The sequence below is a fragment of the Anopheles merus genome, chromosome 3R (genome assembly GCF_017562075.2).
Source record: "Anopheles merus strain MAF chromosome 3R, AmerM5.1, whole genome shotgun sequence".
NCBI classification, from domain to species: Eukaryota; Metazoa; Arthropoda; class Insecta; order Diptera; family Culicidae; genus Anopheles; species Anopheles merus.
In genome coordinates this window covers 46,385,849-46,401,717 of record NC_054084.1, presented here as the reverse complement: position 1 = coordinate 46,401,717, position 15,869 = coordinate 46,385,849, and the positions used below count along the sequence as shown (strand labels likewise).

The 15,869-nt window shown below is 44.6% G+C and overlaps 1 protein-coding gene across 6 annotated transcripts in view; it reads right to left on the bottom strand.

Annotated features, from left to right (window-relative positions):
• LOC121595488 (phospholipid-transporting ATPase VD) overlaps window positions 1-13,836 on the bottom strand; it is a 34,911-nt gene extending 21,075 nt beyond the window's left edge. For 4 of the 6 annotated variants that reach the window (XR_006005179.1, XR_006005182.1, XM_041919511.1 and 1 more), the window contains exons 1-2: window positions 13,632-13,836; window positions 1,188-2,636 (exon numbers count right to left, since the gene is read on the bottom strand). Coding sequence is in view for 2 of the 6 variants with exons in the window: in XM_041919511.1 (XP_041775445.1) it covers window positions 1,188-2,281 (1,094 nt within the window). In the remaining 4 variants the exon portion in view is untranslated. Of the gene's footprint in view, window positions 1-1,187; window positions 2,637-13,351; window positions 13,439-13,521 lie in introns of those variants that run through there. The other 2 variants (XR_006005180.1, XR_006005181.1) reach the window with 2 other exon arrangements.
• Window positions 13,837-15,869: the final 2,033 nt, after the last annotated feature.

Here is a 15,869-nt window from a genome sequence, read left to right as displayed (position 1 = left end):
CCACCGCCGCCGTTCACTGTCGTCCCCCCGCCAGTAAATGACGCGAGCAATGGGGCAACGTGTGCTCTCTTGCAATGTGGCATTTGAACAGCTGTTTGCTTGAACTACCCTTGGCAATTGGATTGGCTGGTCCGGTCTGGGAGTGGTGTAAAGCTTCTGTGTCTAATTTCAATGAATTTGAGTGATTTGGTTCAATGAAGACAGAGCAAAACGATATATTTACGTTAACCGTGACTTTTCCTTGCTTTACATACAGCATACTTCATCTTGCAACTAGCGGAATGGACGATTAAAAGAGGAAAATGATTCACTTCATGCGATCAGCAATCGTAATTGCTATTTGTAGTCTACGGAAGCGGAGCTCTACCACCAAACTCTATAATTCAGATCAAATTGAAATAACCTACACTAATTTAGTGGATAGACGTGTTTTGGTAGAACAACCAATGCGACACACCACCGTGTCGCTTAATCATATATCAAATATTGAATAGAAATTTACCACAGCTGTGTGATTGCTTCCTGTTACGATGGGTTGTAATGACCTTCTAAGCAGAGAACAAATGGAACAGAGCAGCACGGCTCGTTGCATGACAAAACGAACCCATTTCCACGCCAAACCACCAGAGTTGGGCCCGTTTTTACGTAAACCGGATCCATCAAATCCGAGACAGCGGACACAACGTGCCCAACGATACAACATTGATAACGGGAAGGGTTAAAATGGTCACCATATTTCGCTAAACATAAGTGAGGCGTGATTTCTTGTGCAAACTTTATCACGAACGCATTTGCGTTTGTATTCGTATGACGTGGGTTTTCCCATACCAAAACCATTGCATTCCGCCAGCTCATTCCTCCGGCATTCGAAGAAATTGTATGGACCGGGTAGTGACGTTGTACTGCGATAATAGAGCACAATTTATAAGCTTTCTTAAAGCTCGCTTAAACGACATGAAGGGAGGAGGCACACCAAATAGCGTACCGTTTATCAAACCATGCTTTAAAACCTTATTACAAGGGTTGAAGCAACCAGCGCCATCTAATCGCCGAAAAGCGCAAAACAGAGAAAAGTTAGCTCTAATCCCCCGTCCTCCCCACCGGAAATGATTATGGCTGTGGGTTTTCCCAACAAACAAACGAACTAAAATAAAATACAAAAAAAAAACATTCAATCTTACACTTACCCGTTGTACACGCGGCAGGTCGAGTTGTTGATGCGCTTATCGGACGCTTTCCGCCGGCGATCCTCAAACAGATCCTTTATCGCGGTCACGCCGAGCACAAACAGTACCGGGATCATGGCAATCTCCTTGCCGAACGCATTGATCTGCGGGAACCAGTTCAGCAGCACGATGAAGATGAAGTACAGATTCGCGATACGGTGGAACTGTTCGAGCAGATTTTTCGGCACGAACGAGAGCAGCGTGTACTTGGTGGTGCGAATCTTGTTACCACACAGGCGCCCATTCGGGTGGTCCCGTTTGGGCGTTTTGGGCGGCACCGTATGGTTCGGGACCACGATCCGGTAGCCTCGATCCTCCAGCTTGCTGCTGGACGTGCGACAGAACATCAGACGCTTCCACCAGGGCGGCTTGTCCGCCCGGCGTAAGGTGTAGATCGATTCCGATCGTGACGCTTGCCGCGAGTGGCCCTTGATGGAGGTGGCAGAGTGGGGAGCGGCAGTATCGCGCTGCTCCGATTGGTCCTTGTGCCCGGGCGGTAAAATAAAATCCGTTTTCGACCCAACCCGGCTGTGGCCCCGCGTGGCAATCGTTGGGGCATCCATGATTTGACCCTGCGAGAGAGCCCGCTGGTGACCGCCCTTGACCGCCGACTTCAGTGCTGAAGGTCGGCCGGCCGCGCCACCGCTTCCCACCAACGATCCGCCGAACGAACCTTCGCCATGACTGACCGAGCGCGAGTGGCCACCGCCAGTGGGTCGTTGGTATTCTAGCATTATCCGGCCGGCCAGCGGATTCGCACCGATACCCACTCCGCCAGAGCTGACACCGCCACCGATCAGCTGGGCGGCCTGCGCCGCCTGAGATCCGGCGGTTTGGGGCGCATTTCCCGAAAAGACGTACTTCATGTGATCTTCCGCCAGCTCGAGCGGATGCTCCTTATGCGGAGGAAGTGATTGTGGCGGCTGCTGGTGGTGATGATGCTGCGGCTGCGACGGGTGATTATGGAACCCGGTTGCGGCACCGACACCGGTACCGCCGCCTCCGTCGCCCGCCGGCGTAACATCCTTGGACAGCTCCTCCTTTACATGCGTCATTGCTGCTGCTGCTACTGCTGCTGCTGTTGGCGACGAAATGCACCATTTAGATGAGCCCTATGAGCGAGAACACTTTCACTTTTTGCCCGCACGCATGCACGCACGCACTAATCATATGCACATGGGGATGCTTCACCGACTAAAAGCGCCGCTGGTACACATCGACTATTATTTTTTTAACCACTAACTAAGCACATTTCGTAATCGCATTCGGAATCGAAACGACGCCGGTTTTTTTTTCGAACACTACCGCCTCTGTGTATTGGACCACACTATTTTTTTACGGTGTCACCACACTTTCAGGGAATTTACTCATAGCACTGCACTTATTAGCAAAGAAAAACCGCACACAATTCTGCAGAACAAAAAGAAAGAGAGAATGACATTAATGTAAGGTTTATCTTCTTCCTTGGCACTCCAAGCGCTGATGGGATGGGTCATCCCACACCAATAATGGGTTTTGACTATCAGTGACTTATTGATTATTCAGAGCAGGATAGTCAGTACTACATGTTCACGGGTTCATTCTGGTCTTGAACCCACAACGAGCTTGTTGACTATAGTATACTGTACGACGGAGTGATGGGTAAATTTGGCAAAAATCAGGAGTCAACTCCGATCCAACTCCGATAATTTTGGAGCCGGCTCCAGAAGGTAGGTCTACCTTGCATTATCTGCAGTCGTTCGGAATCGTCCGATATCGGACCGAACGACTCCGACTCCGAACGACTCCGCCAGACTCCAAACGACTCAGGTCAACTGCGGACGACTTCGAAAGACTCCGGATGACTCCGAATGATTTCGGACGACTACGAATGACTTCGGATGATTTTCCGACTCCGAACGACTCCGGGCGATTCTGGACAACTCCGACGGAATCCGGGGGACTCCGGACGACTCCGACTCCTGGCGGAACTAGTGGTTCGGATTTTGCCGGAGTAGGAACCGGACTAACAATAGCCGAGCCGGAGGAGTCGGATCGGAGTCGTGGGTGAGCTCCATAGAGCACATCACTAGTACGACAGTACCGACCAAAGTTAATAACCGACCCGAATGTGCCTGCAACAGTGTACACTAGAAGACTACTGAAAAAAAAAAACATTTTAAGTAATATTCTTTTCAGACACGCCGTTGGTCTATTGTGTTAGATAATGTAATGAAATATTCCATTTAAGCATTACATCATTGTAATGCTTGTCAATAACAATATAGTTTAGTAGTTAAGCAATTTTCCCCTAACAATAACATTTAGATCGAAACAAATAAAGAGACATTTAAATTTGATTTAAAAACAAAAACCTTTTCCATGTAAGTATGGTCGACCTTCGAAATACATTAACAATCAACAGGAGCAACCACAAAAATAGTGCCAATTTTCACTTCAGCCGAGAGGTAAAACACATCATCATTGCTTCAATCTCTCTTTCACGCTCTTTCACCTTACTACACCACCAGCTTAACTCATTTACTCACACGCTCTTTAAACAGTGATTCGTACTATATTTTTTGCTGTATCTTTCTTCCGGCCACCTCAGCCACACCGGATTAAGGTTGTCGTCGTTCCAGGGTTTCTGTTTTCACTAAAGTTAAGAAAAGTGGAACACGACGAACGCTATGTACGCTGCTGCCAGCTGTATTGGGGCTGCTACTGCTGTTTCTGCTGGGTGGGTCCACTTGGGGGTAGGAAGTGAATGTTACAGTAAAGAAACACCAAAAAATACAGTGTTCAAACATCGTCGTCGTGTTGGCCTAAAATGCGATGGATTTAGTACAGTCAATCTCATTGCGACACGGTTTACCCCCAACCGGCACACACACCCCCATGGGAGGTTGAACGTCCAACCCAGACCCGAAAAAGATGGGATTGTCACGGTTTGCTGTAAATCGCAACCGTACCCACAAGACCCCCATCTTTAATGAAACCCCAAATGAAGAAGGGAAAACTTTCTTGAACGCCCCTCTATCTCTCTTTCTCTCTTTCTCTCACTCTCTAACAGATCCGTAATTAGTTAAAGCTTTTTGTAGAACGTGAAACCGATTCATTCCGACGATTGAATATTACTCATTCGTCAAATAAAATGGCAAGAGAAACACTTCTTCTCTCCCATCCGGCTGCACTGATCCAACTCCAAACCCCAAGGCCACTAACCCGCCGTTGGGCCCGCGCGGTCAAACATTGCTTGGGGGAATATCCGCGCGACATAGAAACCGGTTCCACCTGGCAAATGAAAACTTCACGATTGTCTTCTTAATGTTTGCTCAGCAGATATACAACACTCAGCACTGACACACTCACAGCCGCACAGGACCATTGCTGAAAGAGAGAGAGATCACCGAAAAACGTCGATGGAGAAATAAATATCAAACACAGCAAAGTGATCTATGCAATAGTGCAAATTTTATTTAACAAAACATAAATTTTATGTTTTCGAATTCGTACTACTTATTACCCATTACTTATTATTGTCTTACTAAGTGATACTCAAGACGCAGTAAAGTCCTTTTCTATCGATGTAGAAGTCTTTAAAAAAACGATATAATCGTTAAGTATTTTTGTTTTACCGTGCAGCCTGAAGTGGTTCAAACGGAACACCGTGGCCTGCCAGTACCAACACAAACACAGTAGTGGCACTCGGGCAGTGAGCGACACAAAGCATCGGGGGACTATTTTACACCACCGCTCGACAGAAATCAAGCAGCGGTCCATGCAAATTGCCCGGTCACCGCTTTTGCTGCGGTTGTTGCGGTGGCGTTTTATTGTTTGGCCAACCCGTACTTTTGGGGCTGGGAAAGCGATGACGTTTTCCTTTACACCACCATCACCGGCGTGTGTGTGTGCGGTTCCGCTTTAACAAATGGCCCACACCCTTACCGAGGACGGTATGGGTCGCCGCTTCTTCCTATTTGTCCGGCGTTGCGAAGCGCTTCTTGGTGTTTCGGCTTTTCATCGAGCCAGCCAGCCAGCCAGCCAGCCAGGGTCACTGTACAGCGCGCGGCAAGCGTTTGTGTGCGACACCGTAAATATGTGTTTGCGTCATTTTAAATGCGAATTTAGCGAAATCCGCTTTAGCCGACTAATGGGATGGGGGAAAGGTTGTGCACTAAAGCAAACCACACCACCGCAACTAATTTGTGCCTGTTTCCTACGATTGTTTTGTACTGTACTAAAGATGGAGAGGAAGAATGGTTGTGCAAAACAGAAAAGAAACAATTCAATTTCAATAGCAATATTTTGCTATTTGTTTCTACATTGTTATCAATCGGTTTTCTGAGCGTGTGTAACGTCATTCATTTTCTATTCATTTATAATTATATTAGATTTATAATAAGAATAATTCTAGATATCAGAGAATAACAATATTATTATTTAAACGCTTATTTCACAAACATTCACAATGAACTAATCCTCCTATTTATTCTTGCAGGAAAGTGAAAGACGCCAACTATATAGGACAACGCGACTTGAACACACACACTCACAGGCACATATACATAATAACATCATTTGCCAATGGTGTGCAGCTACTAGACATCCCCTGCCCCTTGCTTCCAGTCAGCCGTCTTGAGCGAACACACAAATCTTCATTGGCCCGATCTTTGGAACTTCCTACTTCCCCTACCCGATGACTCTGACGAGGGCAGCACCTCTTGAAAGACGGTTTGTTGTATGCTTCCCATCCTCTCGAAATGACTTCTACTACTACTACTTCTACCATCATCATCATCATCATCATCATCACCACCACCACCACAACTACTACTACTACTGCTACTTCTTTGGTGGTTTCCACTAACCCAAGCTCCTTCCTTCTCGTTCCTTCTCGGCCACGTAAGCGTTCCGCATGCTACTGCCACCGCTCGCCGGTGATATTTTTGCTCGGCCAACATAACTCTACCGCGGTGAGCGGTGAGTGACCTAGTTTCTAACGGGCCGATGAAGTCAGCCGCCCCCTTGTGAGCCAAACACCACCCCGCATATGCTGACCACGAATTGGGGCGACCCTTTTTCTTTTCTTTCAACCTTTTTTTTCATTGCTTTGCATTTACAGAACCGTCCTCGGAACCGACAACTACGATTACATGGAATGCATTATGCAGGTATGTTTCGTTCTGGAGGCATTTGAGGACGGGAAACGTTCATATTACATTCCATAGATTTTAAATTTCCTTCAATAAAATTGCAAATCCTCTTATTCTAATCTATATTATTGCAAAGCTGCCAAACACGATTGCGTTAACAAAATATAGACAAAAATTTGACAAAATTAGATGTTTATTTTTGTTTGCAAAAAAGGGAAACGCACGTGTAACGCAAGGAAGAAGTTGCGCTATTACAGAAGTTGTAGAAAACTTGCCCAATGAGACCTACACTTCCCGCCAGTCGGTCTCGGTCTTCCGGTCAATATACTGAAGCTTCATTTCTCTTCCTATCCCTCATGTTACTACTGCCACTTCCACAGTATCCCGCATCCTCCTCATCAGCTGCTCTGGCGTCACTTTCGATTCGAAGACGTATATATGAAGCAACAGCGACGCTACCCACTACAAATGTGATATTATAATTCGTATAATTCGTAGTTGTAGTAGTAAGAGGAGTAGTGGTTGGACCAAAACCTTACAATAGTTGTACACTTCTCGCTCGAGCTGACTCAGCCCGCTTAAGGAAAAAGCACCATCCTCACAAATGCGCAGATTCTATGCGTCGTGCAGAGTGTGTCGCACACGATCGCTGTGGAAGTGTGCGTTCATTTGTGACTGGCAGCACTGTGGAGTGGGAGAAAACATATGATTTCACCCAATCGCTCGTCGGCTTGGGGATGAAAGTGGTGGGCATTGTTGGAAGCGTACAAGACGCTACAGGGAAGCAAGCAGGAAGGTGATCCACCGTTGTGGCAGCTTACTTTTGCCGAATAAATGTCATGCTGCGCTTTACGATGGTTGGCCTTTGGATGAGATATAAATATATGGACATCTCTCTCTGTTTTCGCATTGCCTAGGCGCCAGCGAAACGCTACGAGTAAAACAAATGATCAAATTACTGATGGATGACGCTGTTCCCACCAAGATGGCGCGTACCTTCACCTTTCACGAATTCTGTACAACACGTCCACCGACACGATCAGACAAAAAGCATGAAAACTATGACAATACTCTGCTAATCGTGAGTGAGATCCATTCCTTATACTTAAAGGTACATTAAGCACACTCTTCAATGAACGAAGAAATCTGTTTCATTTAATACAATTAGTAGTAAAGGAATAGACACACATACGCGAAATCCTATATAATATAGAATAACTTATATGATAAATTTAACAACAACCATCTTTCAACATTACAATTTCTACCTGGCACTGAAATACCATTTTAAAGCAAACGAAATCGTGCATAAACCGGCAAAAACTGTTAGCCATGCAGATTTCAGAAGTAACGACCTTTCCTTGACTGGCCAGTTTGCAAGAGAAGCACAATCGGGGGGAGGAAAAAACCCCAACGTTGGACACAGAAGTCAACAAGCAACAAAAACATGCAGCCGACTTAATTAAATCCCCCAAAATGACCATGCAGTGGAACCGTCGAAGGGGCGGCGGGGGGCTCGGCAGCGCATTCGTTTCACTTGAATTGGAACAGCGCTCAATGTCGTCCGCGTGCATCAGCGACGCAAGGCAATCCGGAAAGAAAACACAACACAATTTATCTAAATTTAATCGAATGTTGTGCGTATTTCGGCCTGGTAGTAGTGATTGGCTAAGGAGAATCCACACAGTCTCGCTTTCTATTTTTGATTGATCCTATGGTACGACTGTACCGAGACGACGACTATTCACGCACTCGCCTCCAATCTTAGTTTGTCGTGAAATGTTATAGTTTGTCTTTTATTGTCTTGAGGAATTCTTCCGACATCAGTACTGATTCTCATAAAATATGTGAAAAGAGATCATTCTTCTCGGCTTGAGATTAAGTCTCATTTGAATTTACAAATAAAAGAACTACACCAAGAATAATAAATTTGAGGAAAAAAAATAGATTTATCATGCTACACACTGAATAAAAAATAACCAGAAAAGTATGGAAAATTAAAAGAAAAAAAAAAGATAATATTATGTTTTCCTATTTGGCGGACAACAAGATCTTCTTTATTGAGTAGATCTCGTAGGACTCCACATTACGGACATTATAAGTGGAGCGAATACACATTTGAGAGCAATATTTTTCTTTACCAAATCTCCCCACTGGGAAATGCGTAAGCTGGTAATGTGTGCACAATAATTTCCACTTAAATCATACAACCTATCATCCTCCATTAGCCCTTGTGTTGTGAAGAAAGCTGCGTTCTTTTCTATACCCCTGCGCTCCCACCGTTCTTCTAGTCGATCCCGCTTCCCGCACCGATCTAATTTCTAACGATTCAATGCCCCGGCCTGATCATCCGCCTTCAGTAGTAAACGGCGGGCTTACATACACACACACACACACATATCCACCCAACAATAACAAGTGCACACGCGTTCATTCTAGCCGTTTCTAGCCGCCAACCACATGCCACAGCTATCAGATAATTGTCCGATATGGTTACGGACCGAAACTCATCAGTCAAATCTACGTACCGGAACCTCAGAATAACGGAAGTCCGTTCCTTTCCGCCGATGTGCTGGCCTGCTCCTCCTCCTCCTCCATAACCTCCCCATAAATGTGCGCTTTATTCGTGCCACTAAGCTTCACAGCAAAATCGATACACACTGTTCAAATTCATATGGGGTTTCCCACTTGCTCCTTCCACTGCCACTGTGTGGCTGGTAGTGTGCTGCTAATGGTGCGGGCGTGATTAGTTTACGGCTTTTGGCCAAGTGTGGAAAATCTTTCCGATTTCATGCGTAGCAAAAAGGAGAGCGCACAAGAGAGGCAAACCATATTGGAACTTATTTCTGATTAGTAATACACCTGAACGCAAAGCAACAGCAAAAAAAACGCACACCTGGAACTAACGTGTTAGTAAATAAGATGGCAAAAATCTCATCACAAACATATGTTGAGCGAAAATGTTTTTCCACTTATTTTTTGCTGTTTTGGAAATCTCGACCAACACCGACGTGATTCGTTTTGTTCAAGGTGGGTTTAAGAAGCCGGTAGGACATGACGTCGTTTGACATGAGCAGCATCACTATACTCGATACTATGATGAATATTTTGGTTAACTAAAACCACCACGGAGAAGAATTTAAAACAGACAAGAATGACTTTCGATTGTTCGCGTAACTTAGTTTCTCAATGAGCCAAAACGTGCAGTTGCAATAAGAGAACCAAGCCTTCGCTCTTTAATTTGGTACGAACCTTATGGTTGAAGTGTTGCAACATAAGTTGGAATAAGATAAACCATACACCTAAAACAATCAATCACATGATACTCTACCTTGTGAGTATTTTGTGCGAGTAGTATTTGTGCTATTTGTGCGCGTTGGTGTGCGTGCTTGAAGCAACATTAAACGGCAAACATTGTGTTTGACGAAACACGCACCCCCATACAAATAGCAAAAGAACATACAAGAGCCAGCTATAATGTGCATTCGCCTGAGATTCAATTGTTGTACAAAAAATCAAAACAAATTCACACACAGCTAGCAGACAAACGGCCCAAGAAACTCGCTCGCGGATAAGCGATGGCAATAGAGAGGAACAATGGTGCAATAGAGAAGCATAGGAATCGAAAAGGCAACCGTTATGAAAAAAGAACACAAACACACACATACATACATACATACATACTGCATGAATGGGTTTTTTTGCCTGAGATGGAAAAATGAATTAATTTTCCTTTCACACTCGCAAGTCCGCCGGTGGGGGCTAAGACTAACGCTATGTAAAACAGATTAGCAAAGAAAAAGAGAAAAAGATAGCCAATCAAACATTAGACGGAGGCGCTTTCTTACGCATAGGCATCGGATGTTATAACAAATACCCCTTTCTATTCGTCCCGGGGGGAGGGTTGGTAGGTGCGTTGAAAGATGATCATCGGTAGCAAACAAGAAATGCTACCACCCAGGCAACCATCCTCCTGTAGTGGCTGTGAAACCGAAAACATGCATCTGAACTTTCAATGGAAATTGGCTTCCTTCAGCGGAAAGACCGTCGTCGTCATATCCGACACATACACACATCTACACAACACCTATCCTCCCCATCATGAACAGCATCTTGCAAGCGGCAAAGAAAAGCGCACATACACATTCACAAAGACCACACACACACACACACGCACGCTCATTCGACTGGTCGGAAACAAACAGCGATAACGACACCGTCCTGAAGGTGCGGAGGGGGGTGGTGTAAAATCAATCAAAAGAGTTGCAATCACTGGTATCGAATTGCAATCTCTTCATGAGGCGTGTGCATGCTTTTTTCCCTCTTCCGCTTCCTTTTGTACATAGCAGACCGAGGGTAGAGGGTAACAGGCGATAACGTACTAATTGAAAATAAAGCGTTTTCAAAGTGCATTGCCAATTGATTTGCCTTGACTCAACCATTCGTGCCAGTGTACATGTGCGCCCCCGGACGGTTCCGCTGATTTGTTGAAGCGCATTCCGGCCGTATAGAAAATAACAGCACGGTTGCTTTAAACCATATGCAGGCAGATGTGCCATATCAATTATGTACCAGATGATGATGATTGCGATCAAAAGACGACCACTTGGAGTCGCGGCAGCAAGTCAAGGAGTTGTTCTATTACAATAATGGATCGCATTGATAAATCAGTTCCACGAGTATGCTGCTATCAATGACCGCATGTGGTAGTGCATTTGCACAAACACGGAGGAAGGGTATAGCAAAAAAAAAAAAACCAACAGACACTACACATGGACAGCGAGAAGTGGCTGTGTCCAAATCCTGCTGGTCAAGCCTTGAAAAGGTCCGGTTCGCGTTTTTGTCGGAACTTGCCACCCCTAGCACAAGGGGTTCTAAAGTTGCCCAGTTTTGCACGGAATATTATTCACAGCACACAGAAAGTTGTCCACCTTGGGTTCTCGGGTGAGGCAAAAATGGCACACCACACCGCGAATGCTTGCTTAGTTTCCGATCCGGCCTGATACGACGCTGCTGGCTCAAGTACGTGGGTAGAAAAAAATAAATTAATGCTCGGTTCTTTATAGTTTCCTGCTAGTAGAACTGGTAAGTTCTACTGCGATACGATCTTAAGCACGATCTACATTTACATACTGGGACTTTTAGTGATAGATTAGAAAAATAAATATGTTTGCCTACAAGCTTGAAACAGTATGGGAACTCAGAAGCATGCAGAATTGTTTGCCTTGGCTAGACTGGCCGCTTGACGGGGCACCAAAGTTCATACTAAAACCGGAATAGCCTTTCTTTGCTAATGCCGGGAGCGAGAATGATAACTGCAAATAAACATTAAATGAGAACAGCTGTCGCGTCTTGGGCGGTGCACACAAGATAGCCCACACACATACTTGCCCTCTTGCCACCCCCTTTGGAAACGCATTCGCTCGCGTTGCTAAGGCCATGCTGGTAGCACACAACCAAAGAGAAACGAAACACGATATTGTGAAACAGACTCCGCAAAAACCCGTACAGTTGTTCTTGCCATTTAACACAACCGTTTACAAAGCAGGCGGGAGCGAAACAATCGGCATCCGAGCAACAACACACGGCAGCGCGATCATAGTAGCATGATCGTTGTAGCATGCACGTTAACCAAAAGGTCAGGAAATTTGGTCCCCGTTCATAACTGCCAATGTAGGCGATAAATGTGCGCCGCAAGGGGTTTTAGGCTGCAGGGGACAGTCAAGGAGAATTTAATTACAGTTTGTATGTACCCAAAATTAAGCGCCCAATCCGAGAAGTATTCTATGAACTGATCTTGAAGGGCACTTGTAGTAGACATTCGCACATGGAACAATACTTCATACAGCAAGGGACAAAGTTCAATAATCGTTCAAATCGTTCCAATTTTTTGTGGTATCACATTTGTCCGTAAACCATTGCTTCCTATCGAAACATAATTGTAGCAGAAATGGAATGATCCGTTTCTGGTGCTACAATAAAGAAGAGCAAATTCCTTATTGCACGTACGAGAGTATTACACCTAGAAGCAATTGAAGCTCACAAACTGCGAGCTATATGGCACCTTCGCTTGGCCGGACAGAACAAACCTACTTGCAGACACCTGCAAGAGCGGCAATCCGTATGATGCTCTCTGTTTGGGAAGCAATCTCGAGTGTATTGCTGGGTAAGATAACGGTTATCTGATAAAAACCAGCTCACCTCAATAGTCGAAGCCAAACCTACATAATAATGCAATCGCAGCTCCGGCAAGGGAAAAGGGATTTTTGTGTTGAGTTACATGACTTTTGGAAAGTAATACAATCCCCTCCGGCAATCTCATCAATGTATTTAGCTCAGTTATAAGCAATATACGAAGGGAACTTGAGCTTACTGGACATAGTAAGGAAAGTATTGTAGTAGAGCTTGAACGGAAAAGTCCAGCAACAAGTTTACAAACCACAGAGTAATAACACTGCCGTTCTGTGATGTGGTCTCACTTCTAGCTGAATAGTTGCGGTCGTGGCGATCTGTTATTGTTCTATACCGTTTCACAATCTCCAGCCAACTCCGCTCCTACGCTTAGATGCTTGAATGTAGCAGTGTTTGGTATGTATGTTGGCTGCCTTTATTCTCCCCGTACGGTTTCGGAGCATTGGAAGAAGCATCCAATACCATCACATCGCGGCGAAGAGATGAACAGCCGGAGAAATCGTGGATAATCAAAAGGAAGAAAACGACAGAGACGCCCGCAGCAACGTGGACGGCTGATGGAGCGAGCTAGAGACCATCGAACCGTTCAGCATCCAGCCCATGTGCGTGAATCACACGGCATACGTAGGAAAGCCAAAGGCCGCACACACACATACACGAACACACACTTACAGCGACTCACACAAACACGTACAAAGAAACACACGGATTTTTTCTCTTATGCTTCTAGCGATTTTTTTTGCACTGAAGTGGGTGAACGATTCCACGACTGCTTTGCCTTTCGTTTGCCACCTTTACCTCAGCGTAAAACCACAAGGACTTTTGCCATATGCAAGAAGCCACTTTTCGCCATGATCACCGAACTAAATTTGCACTTTTACACACCGATCGTTGTAAATAAAGCACCTGTTCTGGGGCTGGGGCAGTAATTAAAATAGCCGTGAGAGCTGATCCACAGAATGGCTTACTTTCTTCGTCACTACGCTTTGCTGAGCTAGCATTCGCCCGCAGACATAACGGTTAAAACGGCCACTGCACCCGTGAACGACGGCAGCGAAGGCATTTGCGTTTAGCTTACTTTTCGTTTCCGGAACTTAAACTGTAACTCGAGCACGAGCAACGTAAGATGGGTAAAACAAATACGACAACAGACACGGTAACACAGCAGGAAGTATGGAAAACTTGAAAACTAACACAGTCCCTCAGCGCACGACAAACTTAAACTTCCACCATCCGATGAATACCAGCGACATCGTCAAATGCACACACTCAATATAGGCCAGCAAGGTACTTCCATTGCGGTCGATTTGACAGTCGCTGACCACGAACCGGGCGATTTAGACAGATTGACCCGGCGCTCTAGCACCAATCGAACACGACATCGAACATGAAAAATGTATGGGATTTGACATGTTTGTCTTGTTTGTTTGTTTGTGTCTGACAGTGCACCTCCATATGATTATATAGGTTTGTTCGAATCGGATGTCGTGTTCGATTGGTGCCAGAGCGCAGCCTGAATTGTCGCTTCAGCACTTTGCTATATGGACCAAAAGGTGCCTTCAACATTCACATTGACTTTGGATCATTAGATTGAAACAATTATTTTTTTTTAATGTTGACCTTAAAGTCTCTTATAAACATACTAAAACTCGCAAACATATAATTTTATTTAATCTTACAGATTTATTTGCAATCCCAAGTGCCACAAATTCACTAAACGAACACTAAATGGGTTCTAAACGACTCAAGTTCTCTTCCCAAACGGAATATAGAAAGAATTCGTTTAGCAGACGGTGAACGTCTGATGCATTCTAAAAATAGTAAACTAGCTGGTGGCGCTATCTGTCGATGGGATACCCAACCAGTGGAGCGCCCAAACAGCCAAAATTGCTAAAGCAGCCAATTTAGGCAAGCTAAAGATCCCTGCTTGCCCAAATAGCCAGCTCGTACTTTATAGCTGATTTAGGGCTGATTAACGAAAAATCGTTCCGATGTCGTACTTTGGGGCTGATTAAGAGATGAAGCGGTACTTTGCCGAACTATGGAGCTTTTTAACAGGCACATGGTACTCTTTGCAACTTTGCGGCTGATTAGCACTATGTGTAGGGTTCATGGTGGAACTTGAAGGCTTGTTAAGAAAGGGTACCGAACTTGGTGGAACTTTATAGCTTTTTAATGCATGACATCGGTACAAGGTGGCTCTTGTCAAAGTGTCAAAGACGTACGCCGCCAATAATCTCATTGCTGCTGCACAAGTTAGATTCGTTATTTGAAGAATGAATATTGAGTGAAGAGATTGTGAATTATCAGTAAATTGTGTAAAATTTTGTGTAATTCATCAATACAAAGGATTTAAAAATATACATATGTGTTTAAACGAAACAAATCTTGTTGTTTATTTTATCGATGACGCTTGCTTGAAAATAAAACACAAAGAAAAATAATACCTGGCATCGTGGCATAAGGAAGCTGCTTAGGCGCTGTTTGAAAGACCCACATAGAACTTTGATGCTGTTTATCTACTGCAAAAGGCGAATTAGAGCAGCGATCTTTAGCGTGCCAAAATGAGCTGCTTAAGCAATTCTGGCTATTTGGGACATCAGGCTAACCAGCTGCCAGGTTCCAAAGAGTACCGAATGCTTGTTAAAAAGCGCCATAGTTCCGCTAAGTACCATCTATCTTTTAATCAGTCACAAAGTACTATATGGGAATGATTTTTTTTAAACAGCCTCAAATTAGTTATAGAGTTCAAGCTGGTTATTTGGACTTTGTCCAGGTTTACTATCTTACCCCAAGTGCCACAAATCCACTAAACGACCACTAAACGCCTTCTAAACGCCTCAAATTCTCTACCTAAACGGAATATAGAAAGACTTCGTTTAGCAGACGGCAAACGACTCATGCATTCTAAAAATAGAAAAAAAGCTGGTGGCGCCATCTGTTTGTGGGATACCCAACCTGTGGAACTTCCTCGCTTGGAGGAGAGCTTTCTCATTTCCTCTGTACTGTTGTATGGTTTCGCATTGAAGTTATGCATCGCTAGAACTAGAACGGCGATACGATTGTTTAAATACTAAACTCCAACAGAAACCACCAGTACTGAAGCAAGTGAGATTTGAGTAATGGTCGTTGGTGTTGATACCCACGTATCTGACCACACGACCATTCATATAGATTTTTGCTCAGAAAGTTAGAAGGCTATATAGGTCATTATAAGATGAAACTTGTCGAAACACATTGCAAGAAAAGGATAGCAATATAATGATGAGTTGTAATACGCCATCTATTGATCAAACCAATGAAGCTGTGAAGCTTT